This window comes from Phacochoerus africanus, chromosome 15 (assembly GCF_016906955.1).
Source record: "Phacochoerus africanus isolate WHEZ1 chromosome 15, ROS_Pafr_v1, whole genome shotgun sequence".
Classification (NCBI taxonomy): domain Eukaryota; kingdom Metazoa; phylum Chordata; class Mammalia; order Artiodactyla; family Suidae; genus Phacochoerus; species Phacochoerus africanus.
In genome coordinates this window covers 88,670,562-88,686,033 of record NC_062558.1, presented here as the reverse complement: position 1 = coordinate 88,686,033, position 15,472 = coordinate 88,670,562, and the positions used below count along the sequence as shown (strand labels likewise).

Genomic DNA, 15,472 nt, shown 5'->3' with positions numbered 1-15,472 from the left:
TCACAAGGCCACAGTCCCACATGCCATTGGCAATAGAACACATCTTAAACAGGTGGGAGAGCCCCTCTAAGAAAAAGGGTACAATAGGAGTTCCCTTCGTGGCGCAGTGGTTAACGAATCTGACTAGGAACCATGAGGTTGCAGGTTCGATCCCTGGCCTTGCTCAGTGGGTTAAAGAATCCGGCGTTGCCCTGAGCTGTGGTGTAGGCTGCAGACATGGCTCGGATCCTACGTTGCTGTGGCTCTGGTGTAGGCCGGTGGCTACAGCTCCGATTCGACCTCTAGCCTGGGAACCTCCACATGCCATGGGAGCAGCCCTAGATAAAGCAAAACAAAACAAAACAAAAACAAAACAAAACAAACAAATAAACAAACAAAGGGTACAATAATATTACTCTTGCAAAATTTTGTGAATATATATGTATGGCCCTGTGGACTCAGCAGGGACCAAGAAAGTGAGGGGCCCTGGAGCTTAAGCAGGTCCAATGATTCTGTTCACTCCCTGTTACAGCCAAATGCCAGAGAATTCTGCTCAAGGTATCTGGACACACCCAGGATGGGGGCACTTCTGGGACATGGCTGGTGGGAATTGGACTAAGAGGCCCACAGGGACATTTCCTTCCTTGTTTCCTCTGAGGTCGTGCATGCCCCCCACCCTCACCAGGGTTCTTTGTGCTGGCTCCCCTGACAGGATGGCAGTGTCACCCACCCGTTCTGGGATGGCCCCCAGACCCCATGACCCCTCCCCACTAGTGCCCACCCTGGGGTACTCTTTGCCACCCACTTCTCCTCGGGAGCTCTCCAGCTCCTCCGCAGGCCCTTGTCAGGGCTCAGTCACTCAGCAGGGTTCTAGCCCCAGTGCCAGATGGGAGCCCAGCCCACTACAGCCTCCAGCTGTACTCTTCCCTTGCTATCAGGCCGCCGAGGCCCTCACCACATCCTCTGCCACTAGGACCCTCTCATCCTTGATGCCCTGCCCTAGTGTGAGCACCCGGACTCCAATGACAACACACTATGGCCCCAGGTCTCCTGGCAAGGCTGGGTGAAACACAGATCCCAAATGCCTACAGGGAGAAGGCAAGAGGCCTGGAGAAGACAAGCTGCCCAGGACTGGACTTGGTCCCAGACTCAGTGCTCTGGGTTAGGTCCACTCCCACTGGCTTTCCCACTCCAGCTGGGATCAGCTCCCTGTCCTCTGAGCTTAGCCCAGCCCACCCAGGGCTCCTCTCCAAGCACAAGACCCTCCTAACCAGGGCTGGATTCTGGTCTGAGGGGCTGGCCTTGGGTGACTCCTGCAGGGATCAACATTACCTGCTCAGATGAGGTCAAGATGACTCAGATGGGACCTTCCCATCTTGGGAGAGGCCTGGACCACATTGGGCCCCAAAAGAGCAGACTTGAACACAGGTACCTGAGTCAGCCTGTCCTGAGTCAGAAGGTCAAGTCCTTGGGGTGGGAAGAACTGAGCCTTGACAGGAACCAACTAATTCTCCAAGTGGAATCTGCTCAACAAACCAGTTTGGCAAAGGACCAGCTGACTACATCATCGAATCGAGGAGAGTCAACTTTTCAAATAGCAATTTGCCAACTGAGCAATTTACAACTCTGAAAAAAAAAAGTGCTTGAGACTTAGGGCTGCCTTATATCTGAAGCATGACAATTTCTCATACAATTTGAACCGCAAATGTCATGAATATCAAGAGTTTTATGACTGTCGTCCTGCCTATACTTTCTCCTACTCCTATTTCATGGATTTGGGTTCCCAGAATACATTGGAGCCCACATATGTTGCACACACAGACTCCTCTCAGACACAGGGAGCGCCAAGAGGAGACTCTTGGAGACTTAGTTTGTCGGTCACCAAAGGAAGATTTCCCCAGCATCTCAGCACCCAGCCATGTGTGTCAGTCAGGGTTCCAGATGAAACCAGAGAACACGCAAAGGGGTACCTGAGGAAAGGGACAGTTCACAAGCATGTGGACTGACTCGAGGGGACGAGAGATGGATGGTGAGGCCCTCCAGGGACCAGGAGTTTCCTGGGCCTGAAGGGACTACAGAGCCTGATGAGAGCCACAGCTGTAGGGGAGGATCAGGAGGAGCTACAGCTGTCAGCAGAGGAACAGGCCCCTGTCTAACTGTGCAGAAGGGAGCAGGAGGGGGAGTTCCCATTGTGGCGCAGCAATAACGAACCTGACTAGTATCCATGAGGACGCAGATTCAATCCCTGGCCTCACTCTGGGTTAAAGATTCAGTGTTGCCATGAGCTGTGATATAGGTCACAGACATGGCTCAGATCTGTTGTTGCTAGGATGGCAGCTGTAGCTCAGATTCAACCCCTAGCCTGGGAATTCCCACATGCCTCGGGTGCGGCTCTAAAAAGCCGAAAAAAAAAAAAAAAACACCAAAAAAAAAGAAAGAAAAAGAGGAATATGTTCGCCTCTTCTTCCTCTCCATCGCCTGCCAATAGCCCCTATGGGCTGAGCCCAGCCAAGTCCCAAGGGTGGGGGAGCCCAGGTGAGGCCGTTCAGGAGGGCAGGTTCCCAGAGTGAGGGCAGGGACAAGAAGGTAGAGAGTGAACGTGGGTCCTCTGTAAACAGAGAACACCAGCTCAGCCTGCCAGACTTCCAGGTCTAGAAAGTAACAGGGCTGCAGCTTAATATTCCCATTTCTCCCTCTTGAAACTCTATGAGGCCACAAGGGTAGAGATTCAGTTTTGTTTTGATTTTTTTAAATGAGACTCCCCACCATTAGATTAGTAAAGATGCTTTTAGTTTATTTTTTTGCTTTTTAGGGCCACATCCACGGTACATGGAGGTTCCGAAGCTAGGGCTCTAATTGGAGCTACAGCTGCTGGCCTACACCACAGCCACAGCAATGGGGGATCCGAGCTGCGTCTTCCACTTACACCACAGCTCATGGCAACGCTGGATCCTTAACCCACTGAGCGAGGCCAGGAATCAAACCCGCAACCTCATGGTTACTAGTGAGATTGTTTCCACTGTGCCATGAACAGGAACTCTGAGATCCAGTTTTGCAAGATGTTTGTATTCCACTCTGGGTTCCCCTCCACCCATATTCTCGTTGGGTCCAATGGTTTATTTTGGGGGTATGCAGAACATTACTATGGTTCTTCAAGTCAGTGCTACAGGAAAAGACATATTCAGAGAAGTGTCACTCTCGCCTCATCTCTACCACCCTGTTGCCTTTCCTCCTTCTTTCCTTTGCCTCCCCCTCTGCCCCATAGGTAACCAATCTCTTTAGAGTCTGGTTTACCCTCCTGCATTTTCTTTCCACAAATATGCAGAGACATGTATCCTGCATGTTTTCTTACACCCTTCTTTTCCTTTACAGGAAGGACAGCATACCATAGATATGTGGCTTTGCATTTGACTTTTTCTACTTAACAGTAAAAACATACTCATTTTTAAGTATGAAACAGAATACCAAAACTACATTGCATATGAAGAAATCCCACCGAAAAAGCTTCCTTCAAAGAAGGCATATGAATATTATTACCTAACAAGAATTAAATTCCAGCAATAATTTGAAAAAGAAAATAAGACACTGAATAAAGCATTAGTGGCTATGAAGGAAGACTGTAAAACAGAAATACCAAAATTCAGAGATGAAATGGCAGACGACAGGTGTAGGCAGAAGAGAAACTTACATAACTCAGGAATAAATTAGAAGAAGAAAGATAAAATAAGCCATTGCAGAAATAAAGACTAAACTAGAAGGAGCCACAGTAGGTATGTATGGGAATAGAAATGAAAAAAAGCAAAGGAAAAAAGAAGGAGTCATGTTAGATTTATACACAGGGTTTGGGAGACAATGGCAGGTGTGGAAGGTAGAAAACTTTGGGCCCACAAGGGAATTCTGAACGAAGAAAACCAAGCAATGGAACAGAACAAATATTTTAAAATATAAATAAGAGATGCTCCTAAAATAAAAGAAATCCAGAATCAATACTGAAAAGACAAATTACATACTAGAGGCAAAAGAAAAAGAGCAAACCAAAAAAAAAGAGTTCCTGTGTGGCTCAGCAGTAACGAATCTGACTGGGATAAGGGTTCAATCCCTGGCCCCGCTCAGTGGGTTAAGGATCTGGCGTTGCAATGAATTGCATCATAGGTCAGATGTGGCCTGGATTTGGCGTTGCTGTAGTTGTGGTGTAGGCCAGCAACTACAGCTCTGATTCAACCCCTGGTCTGAGAAGTTCCATATGCTGCAGGTGCTGCCCTAAAAAGAAAGAAAGAAAAAAAAAAAAGCCAATCAGCTAGAAAGATCAAGTCACTTATTAATAATTGCAGTGAATTATAAATCAGACTTCTAGGAACTGCTCAGTCTTCTGTATCAAAGGGCAGTGCAGCCATATCTAGAAGACCTTCAAGGAAAAAAGTGTGAGCTGTAAATTTCAAACCCAGTTGAAGACAAAGTATAAAAACAAACAATACCACACATTTAAGAACTCAGAATATGGTTCACAAGAACCCTTCCTTTTTAGTTTTAACTTTTTTTTTTTTTTATAGCCACACCAACAGCACAAAGAAATTTCCAAGCTGGCATTTAAATCAGAGCTGCAGCTGCAGGCCTACACCACAGTCACAGCAACACCAGATCCAAGCCACATCTGCAAACTATGCCACAGCTTGTGGCAATGCTGGACCATTAATTCACTGAGCAAGGCCAGGGATCAAACCTGCATCCTCGTGGAGACTATGTTGCGTCCTTAACCCACTGAGCCACGGTGGGAAATCCCTTAACTTTTTTTTTTTTTTAAATAGAAATTTCCCTACACAAAAATAGAACACCATGAACCCTCAGGGACACACCACAATAACACAAAGTGCCTACCTATAAAAATTCTCAGCTCAGATCCCAGATGTCTTCTCAGTTGATCTGAAAATATTTTATGATTGAGGAAACTTCTAGATGACTAACTCCAACACCCATGAGATAACAGAAAATATTTCAGCAGAAGGAATGGCATATCTGAGACAAAAACAAAGGTGTGGAGGAATGGAACGTGAATGCTATGTGTTTTCACAAAGTAGGAATTAGACAACTAACAACACACACAAAAGGAGAAAGGAAGAGAAGGTGGAAAGCAGAAAACTCTGCCCTTCTCATCTGTAATTCAATGGAAGCCAGAGCTGAGAAGTCCAATGGAACCAAAATGTGATGTTAGTGTCTCTGTGTTTGGCTAGTTGGGAACTGGGATTTGGAGAATTGGGAACTATTTGGAATTGCTAATGGAAGAATTAATACTGGAGACTTGACTGGGACCCAAGAGGTACAGTGGCCACAGCCTCTCTTTAGCCTGTCTGGGCTCAACCACCTTCACGAACCTCATGGAGACAGGCCTGGGTTCTCATAGGCCCCATGGCTCTCCAGCATTATACCCATATTGCCCCAGACATTGGGCCAAAGACAAATCCAATCTGGCTCTTCAGAAACACGCATTTGCACAGTGCATGGGAGTTCCAGCTGCACTCGGGCAGGGGGTTGTGGAAGAGGCTGCATTGAAGAGATGGCACCATGGCAAACCTGACAATGTGTCAACTCTTACCTGGTAGAAGAACCAAAGTACCATCATTCCTGCATTCATGTGGCAGGTGTTGCCAGATCCCCACTCTAGGCGCTGGATGGGGACTAATCAGTAGAAGGGACTTGACTGCAGCCCATGGACAATCATCACAGAAAAGCACACAGGAAAGTGACTCAGTATAAAAGTAAGGAAAAGAAGTGCAGGGGGTGTGAGAACATATCAGCAGTGTCTGGACCCATTCTGTGTGTGTGTGTGTGTGTGTGTGTGTTGGAGCTGATCAGGGAAGCTGAGATCTGAAGTCTGAAAGAGAAAGAGCCACCTAAACAAGGGTGGTTTATGAGGGAGGATGGAGAGCATTCCAGGTAGAAAAAACAGCACATGCAAAGACTAAGGTGAGCAGAAGCATGATGTCAAGGGAAATGAGCAAAGGTTAATACGGCTGAGGCAGAGAGGAAGGGGCTCTTACAGGAGGAGGTTGGGGAGGTGGGTGAGGCAGCCATTGAGGGATCTTAGCATCAAAGTAACATCAGGATTTAAACTTTTGCTTGTGACAGAAAACCGAATCCACAGGGTCTCAAACAATAAGGAAACTGATCCTCTCATCTAGTGTGTAGCAGCCACAGGACTGGTTAAATTAAGGACTGAATAAAGTCACCTGGGATGCAGATTCTGTATTCCTGCTTTTCCTTAGACCTGATCCTCCCGTGGTTACAAGTGGCTGAGTTCTAAGCATCGTCTTTCCAACCACAAAAATGCCCGGTGGAGGGGGAGAAAATGCTTCTTCCTTAGTGTTTTTTGTTGGTGGTTTTTTGGGTTTTTTGTTTGTTTGTTTTGTTTTGTTTTGTTTTTTGGGGTGGAAAACCTGTCCTAGCCCTCCCACCTGACTCTTTTCCTTGTTCTGAGCTGGATCACACACCCGTCCCTAAGGCCAACATCACAAGGAGAACAAGATGAAGAGGGATTGTTGGGCCAGGTGGGATTTCTTCTGAGTCAGGCAGGGGAAGGATATACACCAGAAAAGATGTGAGAGCTCTGCTAGTCCAGCACCACCCATCTCCCGGTGTGGCCCAGGTGGCCTCTCCTGACCCTGCCATTCTCTCCTGGGGTGAGGTTCCTGAAGATGCTGGAAGCACCCCCAGATTACCTCACATGTCTCTTTAAGGACTTTTCCTTTAGGCCAGAAGGAGCAACCTCGGCTCATTCTGCAGACTGGGTGAGGCCTTCTTTTAGGAACAGTCAGCAACAGGAATGAAGCATGGAGCTGGGTTGACTGGGGTGAGGATGGGAGTTGCTGAGGGTAAGAGGGAGGAAGACCTGCTTCTCGCTTGGGAGGGATCTCAGACTGAAGAAGGGAAAGGTCACCTGGGCAGATCGTCACTCACAGAGACACTTGAGCTGAGCAGTGGCGGCGTGGGGACCCGGTGTCACTGCCCCCTGCTGGTAAGTCGTGGAAGGCCTCTGGGTAAGTTGGCCTGGAGTCAGCAAGCGAGGACGACCCTTTTTTTTGTCTTCCCAGAACTGGGTAGTGCTGTGTAGCCAATATTTATGAGTTAAAGAGGAACGATTACCTATGTGTTCGTCTAGAAGAGAAATATATCATTACGGACAGAGGGAATAGCTCGTGCGAAGGCAAGTGGGGAACGGGGCGTCGCCTGCTGAGGTGTGGCAGGGGATTCAGATGAAAAGGGCTGCCGGCGCCAGGGCTGGGTCTTATCCTGTGGTAACAGTGAGTCACCCAGCAGCAGGGCGCCCCCAGAGCTTGTGTCTCATGCATGGACACGTGCTGGGAGGAGGTATGGGGGGAATAGTTTGCGCGAACTCTAGGCCATCTGGGGACCTGCTCCACGAAAATACCAGCCTCTATCCTGGGTCAGAAAGTACCGGCGCATCCGGAAAGGAAGGGGTGCTCGTGAGAGCGGTCTTGCACGCAAGCACGCACACCACTGGGTTCCAGTACTTTAAGCCCACGTGCACCAGCCAGGGCGCCGCGGGTCCCGCCCCAGAGGGCGTGTTGTAGGCGGAGCTCCTGCCAGCTGCGCCAAACACGAGACAACTGGGTGGGGCTCAGGTCTTGGGGCGTGTCTTCGCCCTCCCGGTCCGGCCCGGTGACTCACCGCTGGGTGCGGCTGTCACACAAACACCGAGCGGGAGGGGAAGGGTAGCAAGGGGCCAGAGCCCCGCCCCTGCGTCCCCTATCTTCCCGGAGAGTTTCTGACGCCTGAAGTCCTTGCAAGTGCCTGGCCCTCGGATGCCCGGGTGTTTCCAGCCCCCGGGGTTAGCTCATACCCCCCCCCACCCCCCCACCCCCGCCACACACACCCAGAGCAGAGCTCGGGGCTCTGGGACCTAGTAGCCTCCTGTGAGGAAGAACCGGGTTCCTGGAGCTGGGGGAGCAGTTCTGGAATTGGGGGCAAGGGGAATAGACCAGAAGAGGGGAACGTACCTAGATGAGGGTTGAACCTCCGATAAGGGAGAATCTGGATACACCACTGAGACATGGAAATGAGTTCTTGGACAACCCGCCTGGCTTTCCGAGTTTGGAAGGCCAGGACTCTGGATTTCTGGGTACCAGGGCTCTGCTTTAGACGAAGGACGGCTGGACCCAGTTTGGGCGGAGGCATGAAACGGACACAGGTTAAGAATATGTGCTTTAATGAGAGGGCCGGCTAAGAGCCTGCTAGAGCTCAGGACCTGGTAGGGAGTCACCCTCGTCTCCTTTCTGTCATTTTAGGAGGCCGAATTTTTTCCCCAAACCGGAGAAAGTCTCCGAGGCCTGGTTAGCAGTCTTGTCGATGGTTTCCTGGGTAGACTTGGCCGCCTGGTCCATGGCTGAGGAAGGAAAGGATAAGGCAGATGAGGGTGGGGCCCTGGGGAACCACAGCTATGCAGGTCTTCCTGGGTCTCCCTCCCCAGGAAGCAGTGTGGGTGGAGGAATTGCAGGGAGAAGGTGGGTGTCTGCCCAAGGGCTGGGTGGGGGTTGGGCAAGATGTGGGGGATATGCTGGGGATGCCACCCCCCTGCCCACCAGCCCCACCAGACCTTTCTGCCCTGCTTCTGTGGCCTGATCCACCACTTGCTGAGCTGCTGCTCCAGCTGCAGTCACTGGAACGAGAATTGTGGCCTTTAGCCCCTGTTGAAATACCACCAACCACAGGGGCCCCACCACTGCCAACCCCTATCTGTTCTCTAGAGTGGTCTGCCCTTCAGGCCCCAGCAGAGATGGATGCTATTGAGGTAAAGTCCTTTGACCAAAGCCAGTGAGGGGCATGAGCCCTTTCCATGACTCCAGGGTAGTCTTGTTTATTTATAACTCTGGGCTCCTCCCCTCTGGCCTGTTGCCCTTGCCATCTCCAGGATTGCTGAGAAAATATCCAACAGAGGAAGGAAGGCAGGGCAGGGCCAGGCTGGAGCTGGCATCTGGACTGTGGCTGCTGGTGGGCATGGCCAGGAAGAATCCTGCCCCCTTTAACAGCTTCTCCCCCAGAAGCTTGGCCCAGATGCCTGAATTCCCAGCTTTAGTGCTTTGGGGCTTCTACTTTGCAAGGTCCTCTCACTACTTCCTCTCTCCTGTGCCTCTCCCCGGAGGGCACAAAAGCAATGATGCCAGTGCCTCTGTGGGCAGGCAGCTTAAGGCATTAGAAAACAAAGAGCAGAAAATAGGTGAAAATTCCAAGGTCAGGCCATATTTTCTGGACCATCATTTGTGCCTGTGGAGAACAGGATCTGCAGGGGCTCAAGTGGGTAGGCAAACAGGTGATTCCGGCCTCCAGAGAACTGACTCATCCTTGCTGTTGAACAGGAAAGGGCCTGCTTTACCCAGACCTCAGGGGTCAAGCAGGCCCTGGGGTCTGTGGCTCACAGAGAGCCCTGGGGTCCTTGTCTGACATAGCCAGTCAGGACCACAGAGAAGGAGCCTTTGCACCCAGCTTACGGATGGGGAGAGTGAGGCCAAAAAGGAAGGGTAGCATAGGCTTCCTGGTAGCATTTAGCCTTAGGGAAATGACTCTGGCTTTCCTAGACATTTCCCCTGGGTTTGGGTGTTGTCTGTCGACTGGGATACTTGTAGGACATATTGGGAGCTGGAGTCCCAAGGGAGACTGAGCTGGGACTGGAAGAGCTGTCACTCGTGGGCCCAGAGTCTCCCCACTTACCAGACATGTAACCTCAGGTCTGTGGAGAAAGACCTGGTAGAAAAACTAAGATTGGGGCCACCCACGCTGTGGGGTGAGGGTGGGAAGGTCCTCTGGGTAAGGACTTAAAAGGAATTGGGTTTTGGTTTTTGTTTTTTGTTTTCCAAGGAGTGGGATGTGCCTCAAAACAAAGCCCAGTCCGGGTCTGGAGCTGCTTCCCCCATCCCATTCTGGCCCTGGGTGCTTCTGAGACCCTGGCTGGCTCTGGCTCTCTCTTGGCAGACCTTCACTCTCCCCTAAGGACCTGGGTGGGGCCTCTCCCCGCCCTCATAGCAGCCTCAGATTGGCCCCGTTAAGGCCCAGAGTGAACCCCGGGAGCTCCTCAAGGCATCATTCCCCGGCTGGTCGGGGTGGGCATCCTGCCAGGTCCCTGCATCTCAGGAGAGGGCCTTTCCAACCTGAGCCACCTGCCGACTTTGGTGCTGCACAGACCCCCAGCTTCTGCCCCCCACTCCCATCCTGAGTCCAGCCAGATGCCCCAGTATGTGCCCTAGATCGCGGGCCGTCCTCACCAGCTTCCTGAGCCGCCCCCTCCACTTGCTGCTTCAGGTCCTGCAAGCCCTTGCTGGCCATGGCTGCGCGGGGTCTCCAAAGAGGTCAGGGTTAACCGCAGCGACGCTGGATCTTGCTCAAAGCGGCAGCGACCTGAGCACCAGCTCTGGTTTTTAAGGCGCCCAGGGGGCTGGCCCGCCCCGCAAGGGGAGGGGGGTAGAGGGGGGCATGGGGCGGTTCCCAGCACTTGGGCTCCGGGGAGTGACTGGGCTCTGCTCCAGGCCCTGCCAGCCGGAGAGCACATCCTGGCCTCAGGCGGGCCGCCGTGGGAAGGTGGCCACCGACCCAACCAGGATTTGAAGAGCGTCTAGGGGCTACAAGGGGGCTAGATCGGGTGTCCAGAGAGTGGCTGGGGACAAAGGGGGGCTCACAGCCCTCCCTCCCTGACTCCGAGGATCCCCCAACTTGTGAGCGCAGGGTCAACACCAGGTCAGGATCTGGCGTTGAAATCAATAATAGCAGCTGCCTTTTTTGAAGCATTTACCTTGTCTGGCACTGCCCTTAATGTTTACAACCTGTTGTGTAAGCTTTACAACTGAAATGGGTGTTATTAGCAATTTATTGGAAGAAACGGAGGCACAGGGCGAGTTAGGTCTTACCCAAATTCACATGGCAGGAACTCAAATCCCTGTGGTGGGCTGTAAAGCCCAGGGCCCTGACCAACGCCCAGCCAGCGGTTCCCACACACTCAGCCTGGACACTGCAGACTGGCCATCTGCCCAGCTGCTGCTGGGACGGAGGAGGGTGAGGGGAGTGCAGTTGGGAGAAGGAGTAAATCCACCCCGCCCCCTTCCCTAGAGGGCAAGTAGCTGGCTTGTGGCTCTGGCTGGGGACCAGGCAGCCCAAAGTGGAGGGGCGGGTAATGAGGAGGGCAGTCTGTGTGTGGAAGGCCCAGGCAAGGAAATCATTGTCCCAGACCACACATTGAAGATGAGAGCGGCCAAGCTGCAAGCTGCTCAGATCACCTCTCCCAGGCCCAGGGGCAAGTGGGGCTTGGTGACTACCGGGTGGGGGGCAGGGGCGTGAGAGGTGGGGGGGTTGTTAGAGACCTGCATGTCAGTAGCACAGCCAGGGATCCCAGGGACAGCAAAATGACCCTCAGGGCACATCCTCTTGCCACTCAAGGGTGAAGCTTGGTCCTCCACCCCACCTAGAGCTCTCCCACTCTGGCTGTCCACCCTGGAGTTCACCAGCTCACCTCTCAGTGCGATGGTTGGACCCTCTCTAATAGTGCTTCCCTTTCTTTCTTCTTTCTTTCTTCTTTCTTTCTTTCTTTCTTTCTTTCTTTCTTTCTTTCTTTCTTTCTTTCTTCCTTCCTTCCTTCCTTCCTTCCTTCCTTCCTTCCTTCCTTCCTTCCTTCCTTCCCCTCTTTCTTTCTTTCCATCTTTCTTCCCTTCCTTCCTTCCTTCTCTTTCTTTTTGGGGGGGCGCACTAGCAGCATATGGAAGTTCCCAGGCTAGGTGTCAAATCAGAGCTGCAGCTGCTAGCCTACACCACAGCCACAGCAATACCAGATCCTAGCTGCATCTGTGACCTACACCGCAGCTCATGGCAACAGTGGATCCTTAACCCACTGATGCAGGCCAGGGTTTGAATCTGCTTCCTCATGGATACTAGTCAGATTTAGTTAATGCTGAGCCAGGACGACTGAGCCACGACGTCAGAGTTTCCCTTATCCTGGAGTTCTGTGATGTCACCTCCTACCCAGGTCCACTCTGCTGGCCTGTGGGCAGGGGAATAAGTGGAAACAGATGCACACATATGGAATTGATTAGTGGAGAAGGGTTCCTGAGAAAGAGGAAGGGGGGAGGTCCCATTGTGGCTCAGTGGTTTAAGAACCCAACTAGCATCCATGAGGATTCAGGTTCGATCCTGGCCTTGCTCAGTGGGTTAAAGATCCGTCATTGCCCTGAGCTGTGGTGTAGTCTGGTAGCTATAGCTCTGGTTCGATCCCTAGCCCAAGAACTTCCATATGCCACCCCCCACCCCCCAAAAAAGAGGAAGGGGCAGGCACTGAGATCAGGTGGGGTGGGAGGGGATACCAAATGCAGACTAACAAAATGGCTGTCCCACCCCATCTCGGCCATGAATCTGGTCCAGCCTAGAGCTCCAAGGCTCTGTGGCCTGCCTCACTGCTGCCTCTGAGACTCCAGGGGATCCTCGTCCAGCGCCTGCCTCAGGCCTGCCATCACTCCTGAAAAACCACCAGTAGCACCACTCTCTTTAGTTGGGAAGGCCTTTTACACTGTTCCAATTAGCTCACCACTGAGCTGCTGATGCTCTTTGGCACCAGGCCACGTGGGCAAGGAACAAGATGGGGAGGTAGCAGCCTCTATTGGAAGGACAGCCGGGCCCAAGCAGCTGATAGTGTCAGGGCAGCCCTGAATGCAAGTGCTGAGAAATAAAATATTGTCTGCCATCGTGGTAAACCAAAGATGTCACAGTCATCAGGGATTATAGTCACCGGCCACGGGTGAGCGGATGAGCCCTGAGGAAACTCAGGAAGGAAACTGAAAATACCTGCCATGAAGCAGCCATCTGACCAAAGCCACTCTCAATGTGAGCACTGAGGAAACTCAGGAGGTGAAAACACAGGATACTGGCCTCAGACAGCTGAGGTGCTTATCACATGAGTGATTTCAGAGAGCCCAGACCTTCCTGTACATAGAAAAGCACTAAATTCCATTAGCAGTCACTTTTGTTCCTATTACCTGCCCTTTGCTGCCAAACTCCTATACATCCTAGGGTGCCCCCCTCACCTCCTTGGAGCCGTTGTTTTGTTTTGTTTTGTTTTTTTCAGAGTTATTTGAGATGCTGCCTCTGGGGTTTGGGGCTTAAGTTCCCATTTTGCCCCAAATAAAACTTAACTCTCAACTTCTAGGTTGTGCCTATAGTTTTTAGCTGACACTGCCCACCTTGGCCAGGCACGATGATAACTGCTTGCGTGAGCTGACAGGTGGCCAGGATAAGGAACATGGTGCTGCCCTGAAAACTAACCTGGAGAATTTGGGTGGGGCCCATAGGAGGGAGGAGAGGAGCAGTCTCCCAGAATCCTTGGCGCTGGAACCTATCTTGGCTGAGATGCGGGAGCCACCAAGAAGCGCCCTGAGCCAGACCAAATATAAGCCGAGCAAGACTGGCCAGAGACGACCCGGAAACTAACCTCATTCCCATACAGTCCCATAAAACCTGAGGCTGTGAGCCATGTGGCAGAGCAGTTCTTCTGGGTCCTCTTACCCTGCTGCTTTCCACCCGGGTGTTGCTTCCTGAAAAAGTCTTTTGCTTTGTCAGCACATGTCTCTCCTTGGACAGTTCATTTCCAAGTGTTAGAAAAGAGCCCAGGCTCGGACCCTGGAAGGGGTGCCCTTTCCTGCAACAATAATAGAAACAGCTGAGTGGCTCTAAAACTGCAGGCACTGGAGTCAGGCCTCTCGGGTTCAAACCCCTACTAGGGCAAGTTCCTTCATCTCTCATAGCCTCAATGTCTTAAGGAGCTTCATCAAGCCTCAATCCTTGATGGTGGAGGACACAATGATAGAATCTCCCCAAAGCATTACTGTGAGGATTAAACAAGCTGATGGATGCCCAGCACTCAGCAGACGGCCCTTCAAGATTAATGCCCTTCAGCTTGTTAGTTTTTATTCATCCCTCCAGTTTTCTCAAGAATATCACTGGAGGAGTTCCCATCATGGCTCAGAGGAAACAAGTCTGACTGGCATCCATGAGGACGCAGGTTTGATCCCTGGCCTCACTCGGTTAAGGATTCTCCTTTTCCATGAGCTGTGGTGTAGATCGCAGACACAGCTCAGAACTGCCATTGCTGTGGCTGTGGTGTAGGCCAGCAGTTGCAGTTCCAATGAGATCCCTAGCTTGGGAACTTCCACATGCCTCAGGTACAGCCCTAAAAAGTTAAAAAAAAAAAAAAAATCACTGGAGTGCCCATTGTGGCTCAGCGGGTTACAAACCTGAGTAGTATTCATGAGGACTCGGATTTGATCCCTGACCTTGCTCAGCGGGTTAAAGGATCCGGCGTTGCTGTGAGCTGTGGTGTAGGTCACAGATATGGCTTGGATCTATGGCTGTGGCATTGGCTGGCAAGCTGCAGCTGTGATTCAACTCCTAGCCTGGGAACTTCCATATGCCGCAGGTGCCACCCTAAAAAGGAAAAAAAAAAAAAAATGTCTGTTGCAGCAACGTTGGAGGAGGTCATCAAGAGGATGTAACCATTGGTTGCCTTCCAAGCTGGACTGGGGCAATCAGAGGCTCCTCACACCGTCCCCTGTCCTGCCTATGATGCTCATGCTAGCAGCTATTTCAAGGACGCAGCCTTGAGCAAGTAAGGTGTTGTTGAGACCATCTGGACTGTATACATGACCGACCCCAGTTAAAGCCTCTATGAACTTTGAAGATTCTAGTGGGCTGCGGCAGAGATCTACCCAAGACAAGCCTCTTATCTAAGTTCTCTTGCTCATTAAAACTGCCACCTACCAAAAAAAAGAAAGAAAAAGAAAACACAAAGAAAGACAGGTCGCTCAGGACTTCTCAGAGAGGAGACGGCTGGGGGAGAGCAGCTAGCCCTCTGCAGAAGTCAAGGGCACAGAGCACATAATAGGGGACTTAAAGGCAAAGAGCATGGCAGGGGTCCGTGGGGTGGGGAAGAGGCTTCATGGACAGGGCAGACCTTGTTGTTTGACCTCAAGAACAGGCCCTGAATATGTCTGAGGGTGAGGGGGGCAAGCAGCAGGGACCCTTCCAACTTCTTCAGCAGAGGGGAGGGCCCCCGGACCCCAGGGACTGAGTCTAGGTATCCTCCTCCCTCGGTCATCTGAGTGGACCTGGCTCCTCCTCACTTCCTCTCAGGCACGCCCAAGCCCTGGGAGGCCTCCTCCCTGGGCGGCCTCCTCCCTGGGCATGCACATGCACAGGCCTGCTGATGAGTGGTGTTTGAGCCAGGGAGCAGGAACACTCCTGACTGCCCTGAGCCTCTTCTAGACCCCTCATTCCTCCCACGGTAGGGTTTGGGGGTTGAGGGACCAGCAGCCCACGGTGCCTTTCTGCCTCCTCAGCAGTGGATTCCCATCCATGACAACCCAGCTCAGCTGTGCTTGGCTGGCTTCCTAGCCCCCAGGGTTGCCCTTGACCTCTTGCTCGGAGATCTTGACCTCTTGACCTCGGAGGCAGG

At 51.8% G+C, this 15,472-nt stretch overlaps 1 protein-coding gene across 2 annotated transcripts; it reads right to left on the bottom strand.

The window, feature by feature from the left end:
- Positions 1–8,183: 8,183 nt before the first annotated feature.
- On the bottom strand, positions 8,184–10,549 carry ADIRF (adipogenesis regulatory factor). Of its 2 annotated transcripts, XM_047762132.1 has the most exons (3): positions 10,251–10,425; positions 8,588–8,650; positions 8,184–8,377 (listed from the first exon to the last, which is right to left on the bottom strand). In XM_047762132.1, the coding sequence occupies exons 1-3, from the start codon at positions 10,309–10,311 to the stop codon at positions 8,271–8,273; spliced, it is 231 nt and encodes a 76-aa protein (XP_047618088.1). In that variant the 5' UTR covers positions 10,312–10,425; the 3' UTR covers positions 8,184–8,270. The 2 variants fall into 2 exon arrangements, with proteins under 2 accessions (XP_047618088.1, XP_047618087.1); XM_047762131.1 differs by lacking the exon at positions 8,588–8,650 and having other exon boundaries at positions 10,251–10,549.
- Positions 10,550–15,472: the final 4,923 nt, after the last annotated feature.

Bases quoted from the DNA above. Each gene is read 5' to 3' on its own strand.
- ADIRF (XM_047762131.1), bottom strand. From the start codon at position 10,534: ATGTGCTCTCCGGCTGGCAGGGCCTGGAGCAGAGCCCAGTCACTCCCC. The intron at 8,378-10,250 runs GTGAGGACGGCC...TTCCTTCCTCAG, and splicing joins GGGGGCGGCTCAGGAAGCTG to CCATGGACCAGGCGGCCAAG.